This window comes from Labrus mixtus, chromosome 12 (assembly GCF_963584025.1).
Source record: "Labrus mixtus chromosome 12, fLabMix1.1, whole genome shotgun sequence".
NCBI lineage: Eukaryota > Metazoa > Chordata > Actinopteri > Labriformes > Labridae > Labrus > Labrus mixtus.
Genome location: NC_083623.1, coordinates 5,907,402 through 5,931,810, shown reverse-complemented (window position 1 = coordinate 5,931,810; position 24,409 = coordinate 5,907,402). Strand labels below are relative to the sequence as shown.

The 24,409-nt window shown below is 41.3% G+C and overlaps 1 protein-coding gene and 1 long non-coding RNA gene across 2 annotated transcripts in view; both read right to left on the bottom strand.

Moving 5' to 3' along the window:
* Positions 1-24,409, bottom strand: part of LOC132984754 (uncharacterized) — a 296,934-nt gene that overhangs the window by 122,134 nt on the left and 150,391 nt on the right. The window lies entirely within an intron of this gene.
* The window catches only part of scara5 (scavenger receptor class A, member 5 (putative)), an 80,767-nt gene that overhangs the window by 50,987 nt on the left and 5,371 nt on the right, over positions 1-24,409 (bottom strand). The window contains exons 2-3 of the mRNA XM_061051687.1: positions 22,822-22,943; positions 16,921-17,049 (exon numbers count right to left, since the gene is read on the bottom strand). Of these exons, the coding sequence (XP_060907670.1) occupies positions 16,921-17,049; positions 22,822-22,933 (241 nt within the window). The 5' untranslated portion in view covers positions 22,934-22,943. The remainder of the gene's footprint in view (positions 1-16,920; positions 17,050-22,821; positions 22,944-24,409) is intronic.

Here is a 24,409-nt window from a genome sequence, read left to right as displayed (position 1 = left end):
GAGTCTAAAATGAAATCTCAAAGTGAGTTTACTCAATGTTATGAAAGTTCTGCAAAAACAGCTTTTATTTCCAAACAGAGGTATCATGTTCAGTGTGTGTTCTACTTTATCAAAAGGCTAAATGGTGAATACTTTGTGCAGTTGTGGATCAGATTGTACACAATCCACAGACAGTCTGAAAAAGTTTGATTTGGAGACCACACTAAATCTGAGGGGTCCGGTTGAGCTGTTGGAAAAAAGTAATCTCTTGTTTTTATGATCTGGAACCCTCATCTTACCACAACTGTAAGGATCTTTGTTACCAAAATAAAAGAAAGAATGTAAATATGATTACTTTGATTATATATAAGTCCATTTATCAATCATCTTGTAGGCCCAACTTTACAACAACATCTCCAACGCTGAACAATAGTTTGTATAACCACTGAAAACACCTCAATGGAGAAGGAAAATTGGGCAATAGACATTGTTTGCCCACAGCTCTTTTATCACTGGACCTCCATGAAGGCATCAGACATATCTGACAGCGTTAGGACAGAGTTCAGAGCCTCTCCTGGCCTCTCGACCTAACCGCCTCCACACGGACAGTAATCTTAAAAAGACACAAATCGGATGGGGACGGATGTCAACTGGTTTTGACTTGACTTTAACCAGAAAATCTTGTTGAAAGCTTGTCCCAATCTTCCAGTTATCCAACCCAAACTCTTAAAAGCCAGAACAAACAGTTCTCCCATGTTGAGTCTGATCTGTAGAGTACCTTGAGTAACCCTTTAAAGCAGAGGGAGGGTCAGGTGTCAAAACTCTGATAAAAGACAGAACAAAGGCATTTGAAGGGGCCAACAAAGGCTGGAAATGATGGTATGTTCAAACTGACTGCAAAGTAAAATCTTAGCACTGCAACTTTCTCCATTATCCTCAATTTTTGTTTGGACTTACTTACTTTAAAGGGGACATATTATGAAAAATCCACGTTTACAGTGTTTTTTTTTAACATATATTTGGGTAACCTGAGTGTCTACTGACCCACAAAATGTGAAATAAACCCACCCAGTCCTTTGTTTGTGGTCTGCATAAGTCTTACAACACAGAGAAAAATGCTCCGTTTCAAATTGGCTCCACTTGTGACATCACAGTGGGAATTTTGGGAATAAAAAAAAAGAACAATTATCACCCACTTGAAAAACCTATCCCATTTGCTCCTGGTCACGGTTTCTTCCATTATCGAAGAATAAAAAAGAGCAGAATTTGTTACTCCCCTACTTTCTGCTTTTTTTGCGTTCATATTTCTTGCATTAGCGCTGAATGCTCGCACATGATGTAAATTTGGCCGGTGTGAGTGTAATTCCTTGGGAGACTGAGCTTGTACAACTTTACCTGTCTGAGTAAAATATTTGGAACAACTCTGCAGACCGTGTAATGTAACTCCAAAACACGAACTGAATTCAGACAAGTTCAATAACTGACCAGCCAGAGGTGAAAGTGATCAGACCTCGGAGAAGGATGAGAAATACAGCAACCTGAACAAATATTAAAACAGCTGGTTCTCATGCATAAACGCCCAGTTTACCATATGTGTCCTGGACAAATGAACGAGAATGCTCCATCTAAATTCTGTTTCTAATGGACACACACCAGCTCTATCACATTTTGATGACAGATATTTTTTATCACTATCCTAATGAGATCAATATTAATAATAAAGTCAGGTACGGACACCACATCTGTCTCAACCGATTTCCTGTTTTGGTGCAGGTGAGAGAAACAGAGCAATATCGTTCACCTCCAACCAGACAGAAGCCGACCAACATCCCACTTTGACTTTGAGGGGATGCCAGCAGCAGGAAGGAGGGAAGGAAAACAAGAAGAAAGAGCTTCTTTTGTGAACCTCAGACCTGAAAGTCTTCCAGCGGTGACTACGAATTAAATTACAGGATCTTCAAACAGACCGACTTCCGTCAAAGGCAGGCATCAGGGCTATTAAAACGAAAAGACTAGATTCAGATCCAGCTTGAGGACCAATTGGCTAAATGCTGAACTGGTGAGGGAGACGCATTGTTTTTGGATTACTGCAGAAGTTACCTACAATGCGATGTATTAAAGAAGGACCGGGGATAACTAAAAGAAGAGGAACAGGACCTGGGTGATAACACCTTAAGAACTCAGTTTGCAAGCTTTATGAACATGCTGCTGCTATACTTTGGAAATAAAAGGGATATTGCATGTGCCCCATGTATGGAGGCAAAGTCCTCAAAGCGTTCGGCCTGAGTTTAAATCCGACCTGTAGCTTCTTACCCAAATGTCAATCCTAACTCTCTCAATCCCCAATTGCAGAATCTATCCACTGTCCTGTCTCTTTAAAAGAAAGGTATACAAAGGCCAAAAATAGACTTTTAAAAAAAGCCATTAAATGACTTCAAAATAGAGATCCTTCTATTTGCAAAACATTTCCAGGTGAGGAACCCAGAACCCCCCTACCACGTTTAAGGTTATGCCCCCAAACAAAGCCCAATGATGTCCTCAAAATGTACCAAATGTAGTCTGATTTATTTGTATAATGATAAATCAGTACATGAGTTCAGTACTATGCAATCAAAAGAAACAGCTCTGTATAACAGAAACGGATATTTTACCTGAAGTGGGTAAAGTTTTGTGGCATTTCTAATGGAGTCATGTGAAACTATTAATCCATCATGAACAGTTATGTTGTGACTTATCTCTGCTGAAAGTTCAAAACTGTTAGAGCTGTCCCAGCCTGTGGAGTGGACGTATATTTATTTAGGAAAGTTGGCATCGGTCTATTTAAGAATTCTGTTCCAGTGGAGTACAAAGCAGAGCCAACAACACTGCAACAACAAATGGAAACATTTACATTTTCACAACGTTTGAGCGAGATTGCATCAGATACAGTTGACAGCTGGCAGACAGATAATTTATCAGCGATTGTGTTTGTGCTCCTTTGCTCAAAGTGATGTTCTGAGGCAGTTTAACGGAAACAGCTTCGCAATTAATCACGCTCGATTACCTCGGATAAACAATCACACCCCATGCTGGACAGTTCAACACAAACCAGCCACAACAGACACCGCAACACACACAGACGAGCTGCAGCTGTCCTGCTGCTGCAGAGACAGAATGGACTTTGATTGTTTCGATTATTTTTTACTTCAGGTCTTGTCTGCAACAAAAGGAGATTAGGTATGACTCGGAAATCAAAGTCCTTCATGTTGTTGTCTCCTGTCCTTATTTGGCTTCAAGCGTATCTTAGGGAGCACTCACACTAGGCAAAGTTACCTCGTACCGTGCTTAAGTCAGATTGTCCCCTCTCCCCATTCCCCCACTGGCCTGCACTCACACCGCTCCAGGACTAACCGGGCCTGAGCACGGTGACCACTTGTACAACATATCAACATATATAACAACCTGTTTGACACCGATTTATTGATGCTTAAAGTACATTTTTCAGAAGGGTTTCATCCTTAGAAATCTAACTACATCTATGTTATTGTGTTTGGCTCGGAAAGGAACCATTGTCATACCAACCACATGTTTGGCATGCCGACCACGTTTATCTAATATCAGGGTTAGAGACGGATTCTAAGCAGGCACACGAAGCCTGGTTCTGCTGCTATGGTTACCTACAAATAAATCACAGAATATGTCTAAAAGTGATCATATATTAAATGTGTTGACTTGTAGTTTATTAAAGTAGAATGAAGTGCATTAATGGTAAACTCAACATGGCAGATGCTGTGGATGAAAATGTCAAATTATGTTTGTGTCATTTTGTTATATGATCATTCAATGTGGAATATTTCACTGGGTGAGGATGTGTGTGTGTGATAGAGAGAGAGAGAGAGAGAGAGACAGAGCCAGCTGTAACTCAGCTGCAGGAATGTCCAGATGAAGTGACAGCGTTGGTGGTGGTGGTGGTGTTTGTTTGATTTCTAAGCGTGGACTCTGTCTGATGTACCAGACTTCAAAGTGAAGCTCGTGCTGTGAGGGCTGAATGACTTAAGAGGCGTGTGTGTGTGTGTGTGTGTGTGTGTGTCTCTGTGTGTGTACAATAGAGGGACGTGTTTCTGCCTCATGTTGGGGTGTCTGGTTGTTTTGGATGAATGAATAAATCAGAAGACTATTACAATTAATATCTAGTTTTAAGCTCCTTTTCTAACTTGCATTTCGACCAATAATACGTGCAAAAACAAAGCAAACTGACTTTCTCATACTGCACATTTTGTTACATTTTGGAGTCAAAAATCTAACGCCAAATACAAAAACACAAGAATCGGAGCCCGTTTTGTTCCTTACAACTTGACTGCACTTTATGGTCTTTTATACCAAACCAACAGACGACAAAAATTGCATCCAAAAGGTTTTCTTTGACGTAAAAGTTTGGTTAACAGCAGTGATCTTAGCACTTAAGTAAACCAGGTGAAATGCTTAGATATATAGCTACATACTTTGATCCCCATTGAGTAACTTAAAGTGATAACTTTGACTTCTTTGTATGTTCTCCCTTGAGATGTCTGGCTGCAAACATCTTAATGACCTGACTAACGTACTCCGCAATGTTCTGCTTGAATGGATCACAGCTGACGGGTTTTATCACCTCTCACAACCATTCAGTAAACACAACTGTGACATGTAGCAAGCGAAGCAGTAAAAAAACAAGGAGAGCCTAATTTCACAGGCCATTTCAGCCCTGATATCAAACATCCTTCTGCATGCAGTGAGAAACACCAGCTGAGGGCTTATTCCACAAGATGGAGACACAGGAAATTACACAAGCAGATATAATGCTCACAAGAATAATCAACATTCTCGCCAATGTTTAACACTACCAATCAACGGATTGCGAAAACAAGGCGAGAGGAGAAACTAGGCGCCAGAAGAATGCACGGAAGACGGCTAAAGGCTGCGTGGCAAACGAGGACGTTAAGGTTTTAATCATTTCCAAAATTTGGCTCTCAAAACGATTTGTGCAGAAGAGAATGCTTTCCACACGTTTATTTTTTTCCACAAATATACGTCCGTATAGGTAGTGTGCAGCTTTTTGAAACTGAGGACATTTAATAAATCCAAACCATGTTCTTTTCCTACACCAAGCCCGTTTTGGTACGATCATTTATTTTTAAATCTGTCTTGCAGCGCTCGCATTGGATACAGATGTTTTTTGTTTTTTTTGGGCATCTTTGTCTTTCCTGTCTGAGAGGAATTTTTGGGAGGTGAGAGTGGGTTAGTGGATGACATGCAGCAAACGGTCGAGGTCAGATTCCAACCCTTGGACTAAGTGTGACATAACCGCTAGGCTATCCGACGCCACTTGATGCAGATGTTTGATCGCTTTTAATTAAGCATTTAGCAACAAAGAACATCAATCAGCACTTGTCTAGTAGTTCAAATGCTAATCATTAAAACTTAAAGACTCTGGTGTGTAACTGTTTCTTCCACATTTCCATTACCTTTTTTTGATTTCTCTGTTTCTTCATCTCGTCCTAACAAACACATTTGGAAGCTGACATCGAGCACTAAGCATGCCGGCTCTCATAATCTTGCATTTTATGTTTTTCTGGACTTCACTCCGCTCCATCAGCCCAATAAGCTGGATCAAACTCCCTGCAGTGTGTGTGTGTGTGTGTGTGTGTGTGTGTGTGTGTCAGACATGTGCACAGCTTGCCAGTCTTCGGACTATATTGATTTTTAATCAGTCAGCTAGTAAAACAGAGAAAAAGATCTTTAGAGGACTAATTCAGGCGCCTGCTAATCCCTGAAGCTTTGACCCCCCTGATAAAAATAAAGAAAAGAACACTGTAGCTGTTTATTGAGAAATGCAACTGAGTGAGGCCAGCTGCATTTACTTTTGTTGGAGCTATTTAGCAACGTTCTTCTTTACTGTAACTCGTAACCTTATATGGCTGAAAGCTGCACTGATTGTGTGAATTTTTTACAGCTTGTTCTTTCAAAACGAGTGTGCCAGTTTGGCATGATGCTTTGTTGCACTGGACAGGAATCAAAATGGTAAGACATGGAGCCTAAATAAATCCAGTATATTTTATTCGCTCAGTGAAGTTTCTCTCTCTCTCTGAATATTTTGATCCATAACCTCGTAGAAAAGCATTAAAGAGATTTATTAGAATGTGCAGAGTTGTTGTTGCTTTCAGTGTCAACCATATCTCATGCTGAAGATGACACCACAGAACTAGAAACCCTTTCCCGTTCCCGTTCAGAGTGAAAAAGTAATACTCAATGTAATCCCTTTGCATCCACATAACCATGGAGACACAACTTGTTCTGCTTGATGCACTTTTCTGTGCTGAGCGCCAAGTTTTCTGCTTCAAGACGACTTCAAAAAGTTCCATGCAGCACTGAAAAATATAGAGCGGGTTTAGAGAGAGAGAGAGAGAGAGAGAGAGAGGTCCAATTAGTCTTGACATGCTAATGACCTGTGTTTGACTCTGACTGCCTGAATGAGGCCGTCCATTGACTTCTGGGACCTCTCTTGTTGAAGAACGAAGGCCTGACTATTCTCTGCATGTTTCTGTGAGTGTGAGTGTGTGTGTGTGTGTGTGTGTGTGTGTGTGTGTGTGTGTGTGTGTGTGTGTGTGTGTGTGTGTGTGTGTCTGTGCTCCTCTTATGAAGGACTCCTACTGGGAACGTTGGACCTTCTCCAGACTCTTTTGTACATAAAGACCGTGACCGCAGCACAGAAAGTCATTAGAAAAGGCTTTATGTTCTCAGAGTCAATTTAGGGGCCCTGGCACTGTCTGCATACGTCTTTGTGTGTGTGTGTGTGTGTGTGTGTCTGTATGTTGTGTGTATGTGCATGCATTTTTATGTTATGTGGTTAGCAGCTGTGAAGCTCATGAATATCTGACATTAGGCGGACAATATGAATGTGTTTGCACAACTATGTACGTGTAAAGTAGTGCGTTTGTGTGTCTGTATGTGTACAATACCGTGGCCATATGTTTGTATGTGTTTATGTCTTGTTTGCATGTCAGTGTGCAAACGCAGCCTTGATGTAAACATGTTGTGTATCCTGCAATATATGAGCATGAGTAATGCACAAGGATGTTTTGCTTCACATGTTGTGCATTTTTCTGTTTTTGTTTACGTGTGTGTGTGTGTGTGTGTGTGTGTGTGTGTCGGTCATTTTGTATTAAATTTGAGTGGGCATCATTGGTGCGTGTGTGAGATTTCTTTTTGTCAGTGACTTGCTATTTATCTTCTAAAATGTTTTGTTTTTTCATTGAAATAAAAATGTGTGTGGGTTTCTGCGCCCTTTCATATAGAGCCATAAAAACAGCAAGTGTGTGTGTGTGTGTGTGTCTTTTTTGGCACGCTCTCTGTGTCTTATTTCTCCTCCTACAGGCGATGTATGTTTGGGAAAGGAATTTCACACCGGTGTTGAACAAAAAAACAGACTGAGATCAGAACCACCTCATCTTCAGCAGTCAACATGCTGATTGTTTTCACAGAGGTGATCTTTAAGACCTTTAAAGTTTCTCTTTAAAGTCACACGGAGTGGCACTTTGTGGTGTCAGATTCACCCCTTGAAGGTTCAGACATATGGTCTACATTCAGGACAGGTTTTTATCTTTAACATGTAGACAAAGTGTGTTTGCTTCTCTAAACGGCTAACACAATTAAGAGGTTGGGGTCAAGGTCAATATAAGCACTCTTTTTGTTTTTCTATAAAGTATGGTATGTTAATGTCCTTTGCCTCAGCGGTGACCCACAGATCTAAGAGTTTAAGTTCTTCAATAAGTCGGCCATCCTCTTCAGACATGATATCTTGTAGGTTGGAAATTACAGAATTATGTACAGAATCGGCAAAAATTGGGGAAAGACTGAAGTTAAACTTTGATCCAAATCATGTAACTGAGGTTTAGGCTAGAGTTTAGCTCTATTTTTCTAAGTGTGCAGCCATGTCTGGAGTTTCTGTATTTATCGGCTATGAGTGGGACTTTAACAGCTTGCTAACTGAAAAATAAAGTATTAAATAAAAACTATACTTTTGTGCTTGAATTGGGGAATAACATTTTACATAACTGTCAAAACATAACTCCAAAAAAGTGTTTTAAAAAAAAAAATGCTTGTTAACAATAACTCCTGCATTTAAAACTTGCTGCATCATGAACAGAAGATGTAATACAGAGCAAACAGTAAATTCTTGTTGAGTACAGGGCTACCTGCTGACAATAACACGGTGGAAAAGTTGTTTTTCTTTGATAGCAATCTGAGCTAGGCAAAGCCAAAGACAGCCTGTGCAAAGTGAGGGGTTATCTAGGCTAACATTACTGTCACGTAATGATTCCAACAAGCCCATTTTCTGTTTTTAATTATCGTTATCGCTGGTTCAAGTAGATAAACTTAGACACTTTATCCTTGTTTGTGCTTTTCAAATATTAGAGTAAATCTCACAGTTGATGTTGGGATAGCTTAAAGGCTATATGATGCTGGATATTGTTCTCTGCTGTGAGATTTCACTGTTGGATGTGTGAACTTTTAAAAAACACAGCAGGAAGGTCAGTGTCTGAACTATATCTGTGTTCCCAGGTGACTCACTTTCCAGTTGGTGAAACATACATTTAAATTCAGACTAATTCAGACTTTTCTGTGGGTGACGCAGTGGTTAATGCGTGCGTCCGATACATGGAGGCTATAGTCCTAAACGGCCGGCGGCCCAGGTTCAAATCCAACCTGTGGCTCCTTTCCCGTATGTCAATCCCCACTCTCTCGCTCCCTGATTTCCATCCCTGTCCACTGTCCTATCGCTCCAATGAAGGCACAAAAAGCCAAAAAATAAATCTTTAAAACAGTGTGGCTAACATTAGCTAGCATTAGCCTTAGGTCCTCCTTGCCGGTTAACACCCACAAGTCTGTGCTGAACGTGGTAACACATTGCATCGGTCGGTGTACCAGCTTACTAGGACTCAGCCTACGTACAACTTCTCTTTTTGTCCATTTTCTAGATCAAAACACTGCCAGTTTGCGCTGCTCCTTTGAAATGCTATCTGTTCAAAGCAGTCTATACAGCCCTTGCTTGTGGCGGCTGCGCTGCAGTTTGAGTAGAACATCTGAACGACTTTGAGGGCCAAAACATATTAGAAATTGATTCAACTAACTAGTATTTCTAGGGGGGCGACTAGTGAGGGTGAAAGCGTTGAACCGCGAAGTTGCTTTACACCCGCATCCCTACTTTAAACACAGTGATTGATTAGATAATGACATAGAATAAAAATGTTGCAGATTTTCCAAACCGAAGTATCTAATCACAAACACAATGTTTATTTATGTGCCTGTTGTTGTAATGGGGACGTCTCACTGAGTCAGACTACAGCAACAGAACAAAACACTGTCAAAATATAAAACAATAAATAACCTGTTTCATAACTGAATTCTTCTGCAGCAGGAACATTTGATATACTGTAAAGCATAAATCTAATGATGACAACAAATGCACAACCAGCTCGATTACTGCAGAGGGCCCGGAGAACAAAATAACCCAGAGCTGTTTCCGTGCCCAGGGTTCCATTGCTTATTTTCTGCTTGGCCGTGACATGCCTGTTAGCTATCAGTGAAAGAGACAAAGTCAAGCTCAAAGATTTCACGGCCCACGAGAAGAATAACAAACCCACCATCATGTTTTCCAGCAATTAAATGGCTTGAGGAAAGGAGCACCGGCATGCCAAACCTGAGAGCGGCATGTTTGCTCCAACTGGAAAACATGACTCAGTTGCACCTACAGTACGAGGTGCAGAGAAGTGTGTCGGCCATGTTTGAAGATCTGCAGCACGGGGGAAGAGAGTAACTATGTAAACATAACTGGCCCGTGTTCTCAGTCATACCTTTAAGTCTTACTAAACCAACATATACGTTATAAATAGCACATGGATTTGGACCATATTGCACAAGTTGCTGCACATTTTGCATGGTGGTGCCAATGATCTCCATCCAGCTCATAATAAGATACAAATTGTGCAAATCCTCAACAAACAGGCAGCCTTCCCAAGTTGTGTCTACAAGACCATATATGGGCCAATCTCTTGCTTTTATATGTGTATGTTGGGTGTTTTACACAACCTGGTTTTCAGGGAACTAGCTCCAGATGTTAGACGAGGTATTTGCAGAAAGGTCTGGCCAAAATGCAACCAAAAACACAGCAGAGGAAGGAAGGTTCTTCAAGGGATCTGTTTCTAGGATTTGTGCAAAATAGTAAAGCTTAGAAGTAAAGGGAAATAATCCATTGTGGTTCTATCAGAACCTGTGATCTTGAATATTTCAGAGTCTAGAGTTCTTTTGACGAGCACATTTAGATTGAATCTAGAACCTGCTGAAAGACAGAAAGAGTTTTTCTTCAGGTTTATTCTCTTCAATATGCTCTACAGCAGTGGTTCAACTGGTCTAGCCTCAGGACCCACCACCAGCTCCTTTGGATATTTTTCAACCAATCAGATTTGTTCAATGTGAAATCGTGCAGTTTGGACCTCTGACAGTTCAAAATGTGACTGAAAAGAAAGAAAGATGTTGGAAAAGTGCTTCATAGACTTTTTTGACACAATATTTTTTCTAGGCATACATTAGCGACACACTGAATATGGCTCCCTGACCCACTAGTTGAGAAACACTGTTCTACAGGTTATGAGGTTATGAGGTAATGGATTATTATCCGTTAACTTTATGTGAAATGATCAACTTAAATTTATTGAAAATGGTGAGCATACACTTTCACTCACAGGGTAAAATGATGCATTAAAATAAATAAAAAACGGGAAATAGAAAGTTTGAAAAACCTCTTGAAAAACATGTTCAAGGATTAAGAAGTTTAGGGATGTATGTATTTAAGTATGACATATCGCTCAGCTTCTCTTTTTGCTCCACATGTTCAATAACTTTTTACACCATCTCATCTGCAAGACCTGATATGTTGTAGAACTTTGGATGTACTCAGAGAAAAAACATCCTTTACCAACTTTACAAAAAGGAGTTAACACTATCTGCTGCTGACACATCGGAGAAACAAGAAACAAGCAGCAGCTTCAAAAGGACGCTGCATCTGGTTTCTCTTAAGAAGAGTACGTGGGAGAAGTTTCACTCTCAAATGTATGACTAATCAACCACAACCACGAGGAGATGTTGTGCTCTGTTAAACAACTAGATACAGTCTTTACGGTAAAATGGTCAATAACATTTACGACACACATCATTTAAAGTGTAAAGGACAAAACATTTTAGATGTCAAAACCATAAAAGTAAGAACTTCTCCAACCGCATAAGGGGCATTGTCCATTGAAGGATACCCTGAACAATGGATGAACCATCACTCAACACTTCTACAGCATCAGTGAGTGTGTGCAGCGTTTCATCTCCACTGTGGTTTTGCTCCATCTGATGGCGCCCTACCTTACCCACTGGGTGTGTTTCTGAAGTGTAAGCTAGCGCAGCGAGCCACCAGCCGTGACTCTTGAGTCCACAAGATCACAGGAGAACTACAAGATCACATGGGAATACAGATTTGTTGGGAACGGGCATTGCAAAAAAGCTATAAATGCTGTAGTGTGTGGCAACAGTTCACTTGCTCCAATACAAATAAACATGAAATGCAAATCTGGTGCCTGTTTTGATGTAATGCTGATGAAGTGAAAAATAGATTGAAAGACTGTGCATTGTGTTTTATTTTGAAATTGACCGGATGTTCTATGTGTTTCCTTGTCTGACTTCCTGTATGGGTCGATCTGCTGTGTTCAGCTGTGCAGTGTGAATATAAGCATTGACTAGAGAGGAGGCAATCTCCTCCAGAGAGCTTGGGCGGATGGAGTGGGGCGCACATGGATCTTGTGTTATCTGCCAGTAACACTGACACCCCCCCCCCCCCCCTGCATACAGAGGGACTCAAAAGTTCCCACTCATTGTGACCTGAACCTAGAACTGAACCATTAAGGACTACTTGGATACAAGATGCCAACCAAGACAAATAAGTTATAGAAGTGATCCATTGTTGAGCTCCACCATTCAAAATGATGAAGGGTTAAATGGACTTGAAGAGAAATAATCAACAGGAATGAATAACTTCTTGTACAGATCTGGCAAGTTTCCGGCTCATGAGAGGTAAAAACAGAAAGCTTGGTACATCTTGTCGTAGGTGTTATTAGGGAGTTAAGAGTTCAACTGTTCTCCCTTGGATCAGCCCACAAAGGTTTCTGGGAAGTCAAATCTTCAAACGTTACATCATGCCACCAATGGCGCTTGCCAACATGCACAGGGGTCTAGTGTCACTTTAATGCTAAGGAGACAAAGCACGTCTCTTGAGTAATGGTCCTCCTCTTCGGCCAAAACAAGTGACTACAAAGACAAAATGTTTTCCAGCAGGCGCCTCTGAGATTATAAAAGTCTGGCTTCTGGCTCGTGTACATCTCAGCGGGCTTAGACGACCATCTCTAGTCTCCTGAACAGTTCCGCCAGGAGTCCAACGTGGACTGATAAAGACGCACTGAATGTCATGATAAATAGAGCAGGACTTATCTGGCGCTTTTCATCCTGTCATTTAAAGTTTCATCTGCTCTGATTGCGTTCATCACTCTCCCCTCCTCACTCGTCCAAAACTTAAGATTTAGGATCAGAAGCGCAGACGTAGAAAATGCTATATTTCACTTATCACGCCAAGAATGCAGATGTTTCTAATCACAGATGATCCGTCTGTAGCAGAGAGATGTGGATGTGTTTGAATGCATGGAACACGTTGGACGAGCCACGGAGTTGGGAGAAAGCCAAAGAAAGGCCAGTTAAGATTCAGGACAAAAAAAAAAAAAAAAAAAAGGAAAAGTCAAAGTCAAGTGAGATTTCAAACAAAAAAAAAGCAAATGAGGATAAGTTGAATCTGTGGAAAACTGGCAGCTGTACTGAGCGTGTTTGTGCGTTCAGCGAAGGGGCCTCCCCGTGCAGCTGAAGTGGAGAAACTTTTGGATGGCCGGCATTTAATTTAAAGAGAAGCCGGTTGAAAAGCCCAGTTTGATTGCTTTTTTTAAAAAAAACAACCTCATCTAAAAGTCTTAAATAACCAGATACCTGAAGTCCAGAAGTCCAAACTACATCTCCCTGAGCCTGGGAATAAACACACAGTTGGACCATTTAATGGCATCGGTTTTGCGGTTACGGCATGAGTGGGCAGCTCAGGGGAGGGGAGGTCTTGAAATGAAATTAGGATTACTGAGCGCTCTGATTCCTGCAGGATCCAACTGGGTCTGAAGCCAGACAGCTTCATAAAACCTGTTCCTGGGTCTGTCACTTGTCTTCCTAACTCTAACTCTATCTTCCTTAATTTCTCTGCTTCTCTCGTCCTCTCTCCCTCCGTCTCCATCAGCCTCTCTTTGTCCTCCCCTCCTCTAATAATAGAGTTGACATTTACAAGGAGGCCGCAGCAGGGTTCATGGAAGGCAATAGCCATAAAGTCTGACACACCTCCAAAGCTTTCTCATTTACACTCACACACACACACACACACAGGAGTGAATTGGCCATGAGGCTACCGCGGCATTAGGCCAGTTTTTTTTTTTCCAAATGAACCAGAACGCAGAGGACGGACTGCAGCAGTGTGAGCTCTTGAAGATGATGGAATATATTACGGCACTGTGTCACTGGGCGAGTGACACAAAATCACAACAGCTAATGCTAATTTCCAAAACTCACAGACCCACATTTCCACATTACAGTTTCAACTATTTTGTTCCAATCACTACAACATTTGGTGTTTGGACGGCACACTGTTTGTGCCTACAACTCCAGCTTTGGAAGGTATTGAACTGGGTTTTTGGACTGGGTGGTTTCCACTTTTTTTTTGACAGCTGGGGAAATGTTTTGGTAGTAATGACTTCTCTCTGTCCTTTATTACATAATGCACCAGTGACTGCCCTTGATCAGGGCGCAGCTCTTTGAGCAGTTTAAGGTCAAATATGGAGCTTTTTGCAAGTTTTTAACTTCATAAAACTCACCGAGTCCTGCAGCCCCTTAAACCTCTTTCACACTTGCTGAACTCCTGACATTTTCTACATAAATTTCAAAGGATTTGTGCCCTAAATATTTTCAAGAACTGCCTTTCACATGGGTACGTCACAGTGGGAAACACCTTTATTTGAAATACTGCCTTTGGTAACAACTTACATACCATGAAAGACCGACGCAATGGAAAGCAGAAAAACTCTGCTGTCACCCGCTGTCCACTCGCTTGCTGTGAATTTTCCTGACTATTACCTGCTGCATTCACACATCTTCCCACCCCAACTTCAGATGGACATTTTTACCATGAGGCTGGCAGGAAAAGTCTACATGAAGTCAGGGTGCACAGATTAGACCACTAGTGTTCAGAGATGCAACTATCTTGGACATTGTCAGGAAATACTTAGGAGAGTAAAAAAGTGCTTGACCTTTTCTGTCCTAGACTCCAAATGATTGTTGGGTCAGACTATTTTGAGATGACATGTGTTAACTGATTGTTATCATTAGACAGTGCTAGTATGTCATAATTGTACTCCTAACACTCATGAACCAACATCTACTTCTTCAATCTATTGCTGACAAACTATAGCCTGGCCACACATAGCCTGGTTCAAATATGACAAGGTATGGAACCTCTACGATCATTTTTTGATTTCCAGTGATAGTAGACAAAGCTTACAACCAATCAGAGCAAAGAAATGTGTGACTTAACTGGTAGATGGTCCAACATTTCATTCATTTAGAGTCTATATCAACATAAAACGCAGGTTATGGGCACAGGCAATATTTACCATTTGTACAAAACTTGAATAAGTACCCAGTTTGTTTAACACGTACCCAATAGCTAGTTCAATAAAAGTCTATTTCAAGTCAAACCAGGACATTTCTGATGTGCAAGAGTTTCTTTGTGGAGGACGTTGATGTAACACATGGCCACAGACGTACCATTGGGGAAGAGTTGAGGACATGCTGTAACAGTAACCTGTTTAGACAGCTCAAAAACCTAAATGCATGACATCATCACAAATTAAGCCATACCTTTTATACTTCTCTGACTGTTAACTGCTTTTGACTTCATTTACAGGTCAGAGATGGTGATCGCTGAAACTTAAACCCTCAGAGACTACACAAACAACATTATCATGGTCCACATCTCCTATAAAAACAAATGTGATGCCAACTTCTGAATCAGACTAAAGGCCACGCTGTTCCTTCATCACACTGAGATGCCCTGATGTAAAAAAAAAACCCAATAAGTCTGTAACCCAATGATCCTCTGCGGAATAAAATCTCACACTCTCGCTGGGGAAGGAATGGGAACCATGTGTCTCAAAGGAGGCCGCCTTGTTGCCTTTTATCTGTCCTTTGTCTTTTATGCACAGTAGCTGATAGTTCAAGTTTGTCATGCTTCCAATAAGCTGTGACAGTCACATTTTTCACATGTGGGAGTCAAGTTAAAATCTGTCACACGTGCAAAGATTCACAGAGCTCAGAGGTCAATCGTGCAGCCTGCTTGGAAAACTGATTTCACGTCTCAAGTTTGGGAAAATCTTTGGGAGGACGGAGGAAACTCTGCACAAAGATCACACATCTACATTTGGCATCGACACATTATACGAGAAACTTTTCAACATGTATCGCTGTAAAATTGTCAAGTAAAGTCATAGAGTCCATAAAATCGCCAGCAGAACTTTACATTACTGGAGTTTGGGGTATACTTGAATATATAGTGTATTCTTAATTATGTGTGTGTGTGTGTTCTCTAAGCCAAACCAGAACAGACAGTTTAAAAGGGGGGGGGGGGGGGGGGGTAAGGTTTCAGACCACATCCCAGAGTGTTACTTCAGACTAACTAAGTGGGTCTTGTGGTGCACGTGTGTCCTTCATTACAATTCAACCTTGAGGGAAGGTGATGTCATCTACATAGCGGCGCTCTGAGAACAATGGAATGAACAATGTGCTCTTTATGTCAGTGTGTACGGTGCAGAAAACGACATTACATGTTCTAACTCTCTACAGTGTCTTTGGTTACATGTTTATTTTTTCTTTGAATAAGGCTGAAAAAAACGAGCAATGAAGGAAAGGAGGAAAGTCATGCAGATGAGCTGAAAGACAGCTGAAGCTTATTTTACACCGTTTATTCAAACTGTGTTTACAACAAACCCTTTGCTGCTTCATACCACAGTTCACTGCAGCTGCCTCTGCAAAACATGCACTTTGCATGCCGTTTGTTTACAGTTAGGAGTACATCTTTGTCCAATGGGCCTTTCTCTAGACCCTAGGCTCATTCATCTGTTGCAAAAGATTTAAATTCAGACATGCTTGCAGGGGATTATGGGTAAAGAAAATTGTAAAAAAACAAGGTGGTTAAAAGCAGCAACCTCAACAAAAAGATGGATGACATCACTCAGGCTTCGTCCATTAATGTTTAGAGTCTACAGGTGGTTTGCATGGAGCGTCACATGTTTTATACAACGTAGTATAAATGGACTTGAGCTTGTATACCTCTGTTCTTCTGACTACTCAGTGTCCCATTTCACACCGCAGGTCAATTCAAACCCATTCACTGTAAAGTGACCATCACTATTAACTTATCACATTCATACTGTATATGACGCCGCTGAGCAGCAAGAGCTTTTTGGTGTCTTGCCCAAGAACACATCGGACATGTGGCTGCAGGAGCTGGGGATTGAACCCCTGACCTTCTGGTTAAGAGAAGACCGACTCCACAGCCGCCCTTTCGGGTACCTGAAAGTACCCCTAAACTGTAAAATAACCCGTTTTTGTACTTTCATTTCCCAATAGGGGCCGATGAGCATTTAACGATCCTAAAAGGCGTGTAGCAAAAACAAGACAAAGTCATCATGTTTGTGCCCAGTACGCGTGAAATAACAACATCATGAAGTGCACACGCGCACAACCTACCTGCCAGGCAGAGTCCGAAGATGGTGAGAAGAACCAGGATGTAGAGGGAGACGATGGCGTACTTGATGGCGGAGAGGGAGTTGAGATGACCGCAGCACTGTTCCTGCTTCCTGCGACGCCTGGCAGAACCTGAGGAGCCAGACGAGACTTAAAATGTCATTAAAGACAAAATGAGTCTGACACATGTATCATTTAGCATGTTGAATGTTGTCTTATGACTTAAACATTGACATGAATTTGTCTTCTAGAGTTATCATGGTGCTTTTGAATGTTTAAAGATTTATTTGACCATTTTTTCCACGTGAGCTTGCTCATAGCTGAAGGTCAAAGGGAGGTCACAGTGTTTGAAAACAGCAGAAGTCTTGTTTTCAACATTTGGAGTCTATGTTAGCAAAGACTGGTGCTTTCAGTTAAACAAATGAATCTAAGGATTTATAAGGCTATAAAGACTGACATTTATTGATACAAAGACATTCCTTATAAACACGACCTGAGATCGTAAATCCAACACTTAATGACCACAAACACACAACCATGTTATTTACCTGATATAGAACACAGTTTCATTACAAATGGGAAAGCAGCAGACTGGAATTCAGTCCAAATACATTGCTCAAAAGCAATATTGAAGTCATTAATTTTAGCATAAGTGTAACAAGGGAAGATGGAAAAATACATACACACACCTACACTAACACACCAACACACACACACACACACACACACACACACACACACACACACACACACACACACACACACACACACACACATGGAAAGACACCCCTTCCATCATTTACAAACTGTGTCAGTTTTATAGAGAATAATTCTTGAACAACTGTTTGACCCTGAGGAGTGTTAAGTGGTGACATGAATAATAGTAAGTTTCTGTGTGTGTGTGTGTGTGTGTGTGTGTGTGTGTGTGTCTGATAGCTCGGCAGGAGTAAAGGATTAAACAGCTGATGTGGAGGGAACATTCCCTTCAGGTCAAGAGGATGAAGAGATTTATGGATGATGTTTTAGAGTCACATGCAACATCAGTCATCTCAGTTTCTCACACTCTTTGTTTTGTATAAAAATCCAAATATTTCATATAGTTGTGTATTTGTAAATCATACTGTATATAGGCATATGCACGCTGGTCAGCTTTCAGAACAACATATTGAGGTAAAAATAATGTATTATGCTGCTGACAGCTTGTTATGTTAACTTTGAATGTTATTTAGATTCCAGCCAGGGTGCGCTGTAACACTGTCACTGAGCAGGTTGATCTAGAGATAAGCTAAGGTGAAGTTTTTTTTCCCACCAACAATCAATCGATTGGTTGATGAGTTGGTGTAATTCAACGAGTCGACAAAGTTTTCCTTGGGTTGCCTACAGCCCAAGTGGAGACAGGCCCCAAAGCAAGGTTTTCAACTTAAAGTATCCGTGTTTTCCAAATCTAGAAATCAGTATTAGATTCTACTTCATTAAAAGGGGATATTCCATTTTTCACTCTGGTATTAGGACATGCTACAAACACACACATATGGAGGGATGTCAGAGTGAAGGTGCTACCCACAGAGAGCACTCCTGAGCTGGTGGAGGGGGGGGGGGGGGGATATGCTGCCTTGCTCCAGGGCGAATCAGCAGTGAGCGAGGCCAAGTGAACAAGTGACCTGGCACCCCTCAAGCTGCCAGACCAGTTTCCTGACTCGGTCCGCACCGGGACTTGAGCCTGGCGACCCTCTGGTTCCCAACCCAAGTCCCCACAGACTGAGCTACTGCCGCCCCAAGAAGATCACGACTCAAGAAGATTCAAACGTTAGCTTTAAAATGACCGAAGACGACGGAAGACCAAAATGTAGAAAATCCAGAGAAAGGAGGTACGATCCCTGTGGTCATATGACATGAACATTATGATGGATATTAAACCCGCTGGGACATTATTGGGTTATTATATTAACAGTCATGACGTCGGCTTCGGCCTGACACTGAAACATAAACAATGATTCTGCAGCGTGGCCTCCCCACATCATGCTTTCATTTTGACCGTGACAATCTGTCAGTGGACACACACACACACACACACACACACACACACACACACACACACACACACACTTGTCCAGTGTAAGACAAACACAGCTGGCTCTGATGTGTGTCACATAGAAGGAATGTATAGGAATATTAACACCGAGCTGGGTTAGTGAAACTAATAATGAACTCAACAACAGACACACACGTATTATCCAAGACCCAAACAAGGAAACATCATACAAAACGGCTCGTAAAGAACATACGGGGCAATAAAATCAGCTGTCTGGCGCTTAAGGGGGAAATTATCACGTCTTAACTCCGTCTCCTCTCTCTTAGGCCAACACACACATGCAAAGTGTTTCAGATTTAAACAGTTCATTATTTTACGTTTGATAGCGCTCCAAGCGTTGGATTCACTGAGAAGATTCATTCAAGTTCTCTCATGATAACTCCTTAAGTGCAGAGCTTAAACATGGAGCTCATTAGCTTAGCATAGTCACATGGCGCGGGGACATTTTCGCCAAGAAACGGATCAAAACTTCCTCTGTAACGACAAAAGGTCATATAACAGTGTTTACTTGAATTAAACAAACACCTTTGGAGTCGTTATAAGCACGACATGTTTTTGATTTGAAACAGACAGGATGTGTGTTTGTGCTAAGCTAGGCTAATCGCCTCTAGTTCTACATCCAGGCTCCATGCACAGACATGAGAGCAGCGTTCATCTGCTCTTCTTATTTTTGGAGAGAAAGTGAAAAGAAAATGTTTTCCAAAAAATGTTCAATAATCGACTCCAACTATAACAAAGTTGTTTTCCAGCATTGTATTGACTGTTATTCTGAATCATTGTTGTTCATAAGGACATTATCAAATAGAGGAAAAGTACATTCTTTATGAGGACTTCACAACTTTCAAGATTGAAACTTAAAATGGCTTTGAACTTAAAGGCTTTATATGCGATTTTTTGATCCAGCAGATGTCGCCCTTGAGCACCAGCATGAAACCAAAACAACTTGCGCTGCATTGTTGTGTTAGCATGCTAATGCTAGCGATCTTTATCATGCTTGTATCTTCACACTGCATGTAAATTTACCTGAAATGAGTGTGATCTAGAAACACAGTTAAGCAGTGAGTACAGTATGTTATTCTTCTTTTCTCTAGTCCCTCAATTAAACAACTTTTATACACGAGGGGAGGAGTCAGCCGGCCGTCCTGGCGATGTAAACAAAGTGAAGATAGGACTCTGAAAACTCTGAAAACATCACAGACAGTGGGACTCGGGTGTTACACCCATTGTAGACAGTCATGACTCACAGAGTTATTTTCAGAGGATATACTTGATTTCTATTATATTTAAGAGTGAAAAATCACATTTAAAGACTTTAAGAGGTCTAGATCTGCACAACGTTATGTTTTTTGTTATCTGTTGTATAACAATAAAACAGACACAAATTAGCACTTTAAGATGCTTGGAGAAATATTTGCCAGTTTTGCAGAACTAATACATTTTTCTCTGTCCACAAAAAAACAAACTTTGTCTCCAGTCTCAACGTTTCCTGAGTGTAATATTAAATTGTGCTTTAAAAAGAAATTTGTGTCCTGTGTACTGATGGTGTTGTAAATACAAAATTTAAAAAACAAACAGGACTCTTGTAATATGTGTAGCTTTATGTTGGGAGCGTTTCACACCAACTTTACAGAGACAGTGAGGTCAAGGGATTCAAAGTCTGGGATTTACATAAACATGAATCATCTGTTCCTCCTCTTGTCAAACTACCCCACATAGCAAGATTCAAGATTTGTATTTGTCACATGCTCATACAGATGTGCAGTGAAATGTAAGATATACACATATACACATATTCTAAGTCTGTTTATTGCCATAATGAGTCAGTTTCTGGCACTGCCTGTGCATTTGGCTGGTTTTTGATAAAGTGCATGATTAACACGTATAGGGCATTGTTCCTTTTTCTTTAACTTTGCTGCACTGCAATCCCTTCAGATTCTATAAAGAAGACCGGCTGTAAATCACAGGTCATGCTGACACTGGATTTGTGAGGAAAGCTGCTTTCCCAAACAAACAGATATGCTTTAAACGTGTGAAGCTAGGTGTGTGTATTTAAACATTAACATGTCATTGTCAAATTAATCGTAATGTGCTGTTAAAATTAGGTGAGATTTGGACGGAGAGTTTTGATAACGCCTCCAAAGAATGGCAACATTTTACCTCATAAACCTTGATTTTTCCCTTCCTGTTCTTTACCCACAATTCATAGTGTGTTAACTCATTATAAACGCAGGATCTGACTGTGTGTGAATCACGTTTGGATCACACTCTTCTCAACGTTTCCTGAGAGCTTTGTTTTGCTCTCTTGCTACTGCGACCCGGAGAAATAAAACGGTGCCATGTTCGGGGGAATATTCTCCGCTAATTGAACGAGGTGTGAAAATGTTCCCGGATTAGAAAAGTTGGACGTGGACCGGTGGTTCTGATGTGTGCGTCCATTGTCCACTTTCCATTAAAATGTCAACAAATTCTCCAGTTAATACTTTCCCACCGAGCTCGCAGAGCTCTCGATCGAAACCTGAGAACACCAAAGGGTCAACTCTGGATTCATAGCAGCTGCACCTGTATTCACACACATACGTACACACACACACACACACACACACACACACACACACACACACACACACACACACACACACACACACACACACACACACACACACACACACACACACACACACACACACACACACACACAGAGGGACACACACTTGAACAGATGTTGCTCCTGGACATTCCTGGCTTTCATAGATGACCATAGCGAGAGGCGAGTGAAAGCCAAGCGGTGACAGCATTGCCTCTACTTGTGTGTGTGTGTGTGTGTGTGTGTGTGTGTGTGTGTGTGTGTGTGCTCGCCAACTCTGTGAGTCTGTGTTGGTTATTAGTGTGTGTGTGGGCGTCTTTGTTTATATGAATTAATGATTCTGTGGAAATCCCCTTTCTTTCCATTTCTTCTCCTTCTGCTCAATTTCTTTTACATATTAGTCGGATACTTCTTTTCAATCGTTTCAAATTATTCAAAAATCAATCAAACCTTGAAGGGATTATATTTCTGCTGCGATGCAACAAGGTCACAATTTGTAGTCCTTATTTTTTGTACTTGCATGGACTCTGGTGGTTATAGGGCCTGTGTCCACTTTGCACTCTCAGCGTTTATTATTAATAGAAAACCAAAGCAGTTCAGCGTTGAAGCATCAGCTGTTTTTGGTCTCTGCGCTCAGAGTGCAGTTAGGTGACAAAAGCTCACTTTTTGGGAACAGAGCCGCGCTTGTCGATGTCCCTTCTGCCTCACTGAACGATTAAAATCAAGAAGGGGCGGGACTTCTGGTAACTAATCTGACTTGTTTTTGTCAGATGTAGAATTGCTGCTAATGTCAGGACAGATTCATTCACAGTATTTTCATGTTTTCTTGGTGATATGTTATTGAAATAAAACAGAACTTACGCCACTACTGAGGGAAGCATAAGTCGAATTTTGTAACCTAGCAACAATAAGCACAGACGAGAAGCGCTCTTAAACTGAGGTCCTCGCCGCTGCCAGTGCGAAAAGAGCTGTCAATGGATACAGGTCCAAATTATTAGGTTGTTTGTCTCCTTTTTTCTCACCTGATTCTTTTATCAAAAATATTACCTAGAGCTCTTTCTGTCATGAGAGAACGTCACCTATCATGAGCTCATTTCACCAGGACATGAGGACACTGGACAGGATCTGTAGTTTGAGTGCAAGTGGACATTCCTTCACCTTCAACCTCAACCTCTGTATTTAGAGATTCCTACTATAAAACAGTTTTAGTCTGGACCCTCGTCCTTACCTTCGTCACACAGGTTGAGTTTGGACAGGTTGCGTCCCTCGTAGGGGTCTTCATACAAGGAGCCGTTCTCTCTCTCCTCGTATGTGCTCAGATACATGGCCTTGTTCTCCATGTCCTCCTCACTGGAGAGAAAACACAAATACAGTTTCATCGTCTGAAATGAACACTGCCCATGCTTCATTAACAAACGCAAACCTCATTCTGACTGAGACGTTAAGTACGGAAGATAAGAAAACAACTATTTCCTAGGTTTGGTTTTGATCCACTCCTCATGTTGGAGGTTGTAAGTTGTTCTGAGCCAACATCTTTGTTTTACACATCTCAAGAGGGATCGCTGACTGAAAATGTAAAAAAAAAGTGGAGAAACGAGAAAAGGAAAAAGTTGCAAGTGAAAAAAAATGAGAATCCAGGCGAGACAACCCAAATTTAAGATTTGGGTAAGCCAGAGGGATCGGGTCCAGATCTTCGTTTATAACACGCACTCATCAGTGAGAGTCGTCATGGATCGAAACTATGTGTGTTTGTGTGTGTTGCCAGTGATGCCCCGTAATGTGAAGAAACAGCTGAACCTGTCACGAGAGCTGAACTTGAACTTGCCTTTGTCTTTTCAAGCACGACACACACACACGCACGCACGCACGCACGCACACACACACACACACACACACACACACACACACACACACACACACACACACACACACACACACACACACACACACACACACACACACACACACACACACACACACAAAATGTTACTCAATGCTAAACAGACAGGAGGAAACTCTTGAGGAGTGGGAGGATTGTAGCTGTTTCTAGTCCAGTCTAATGTGATTTATATCCTCTGAGGGGTGAGGGGTCATGTTTTGCCAAAATTTTATCTGTCGGTCTGCCTTTTGGCATCACCTCATGTATGTGACTAAAAACGTTCAGCTAGGCAAGAAGGAGCGTGTTTGGAAGTGGCTGATTGGACGCCCTTTAGTGTGGTCAACAAATATTAAAGTGCATATTTCTGATTCAGACAAAGTGGAACTCCTCGAGGGCAGTTTTTGAAAGGAACAAATACCAACCCATTTTTAGGCTTTCACTATTTCATCACTTTTTTTTCAGTCCATGTTACACCCAATTTAGACATGGCATGGGTCAAGCTTCCAAATCTAAACAAGGGTGTGAGTACGCAAATATCTCCCGTCCCACTCATTTCAGGTGCCTCCATGAGAACGTGTCCATCTCTTTTGAAATCTTCTAACAAGTGGCTCACAAGAAAGCGTACAAGTAACGTAGCTCCAGATCTCTGACTATATCTTCAGCAGCTGTGAAGTGCGTATCTTAAACGCTCAACAACATGGGAATACTTCATGAGGGTAAGGTGAAAAATGAAGGGCGCCGAGACAGACACGGTTATGGCAGCTTTCCAATATGTCCGAGAGAGAAATAGGCACATTAATCTGAGTTAAACATTTCCTTGGAGACAGGGTTTTGTCTCCGAAGCCACTCTTTAGAAGAAGTGAATCCACATTGAACAAATGGTTTAAATTGCCATCCCACAGGTGCAAACATGACGAGCTACTGGTGCAAAATGTAT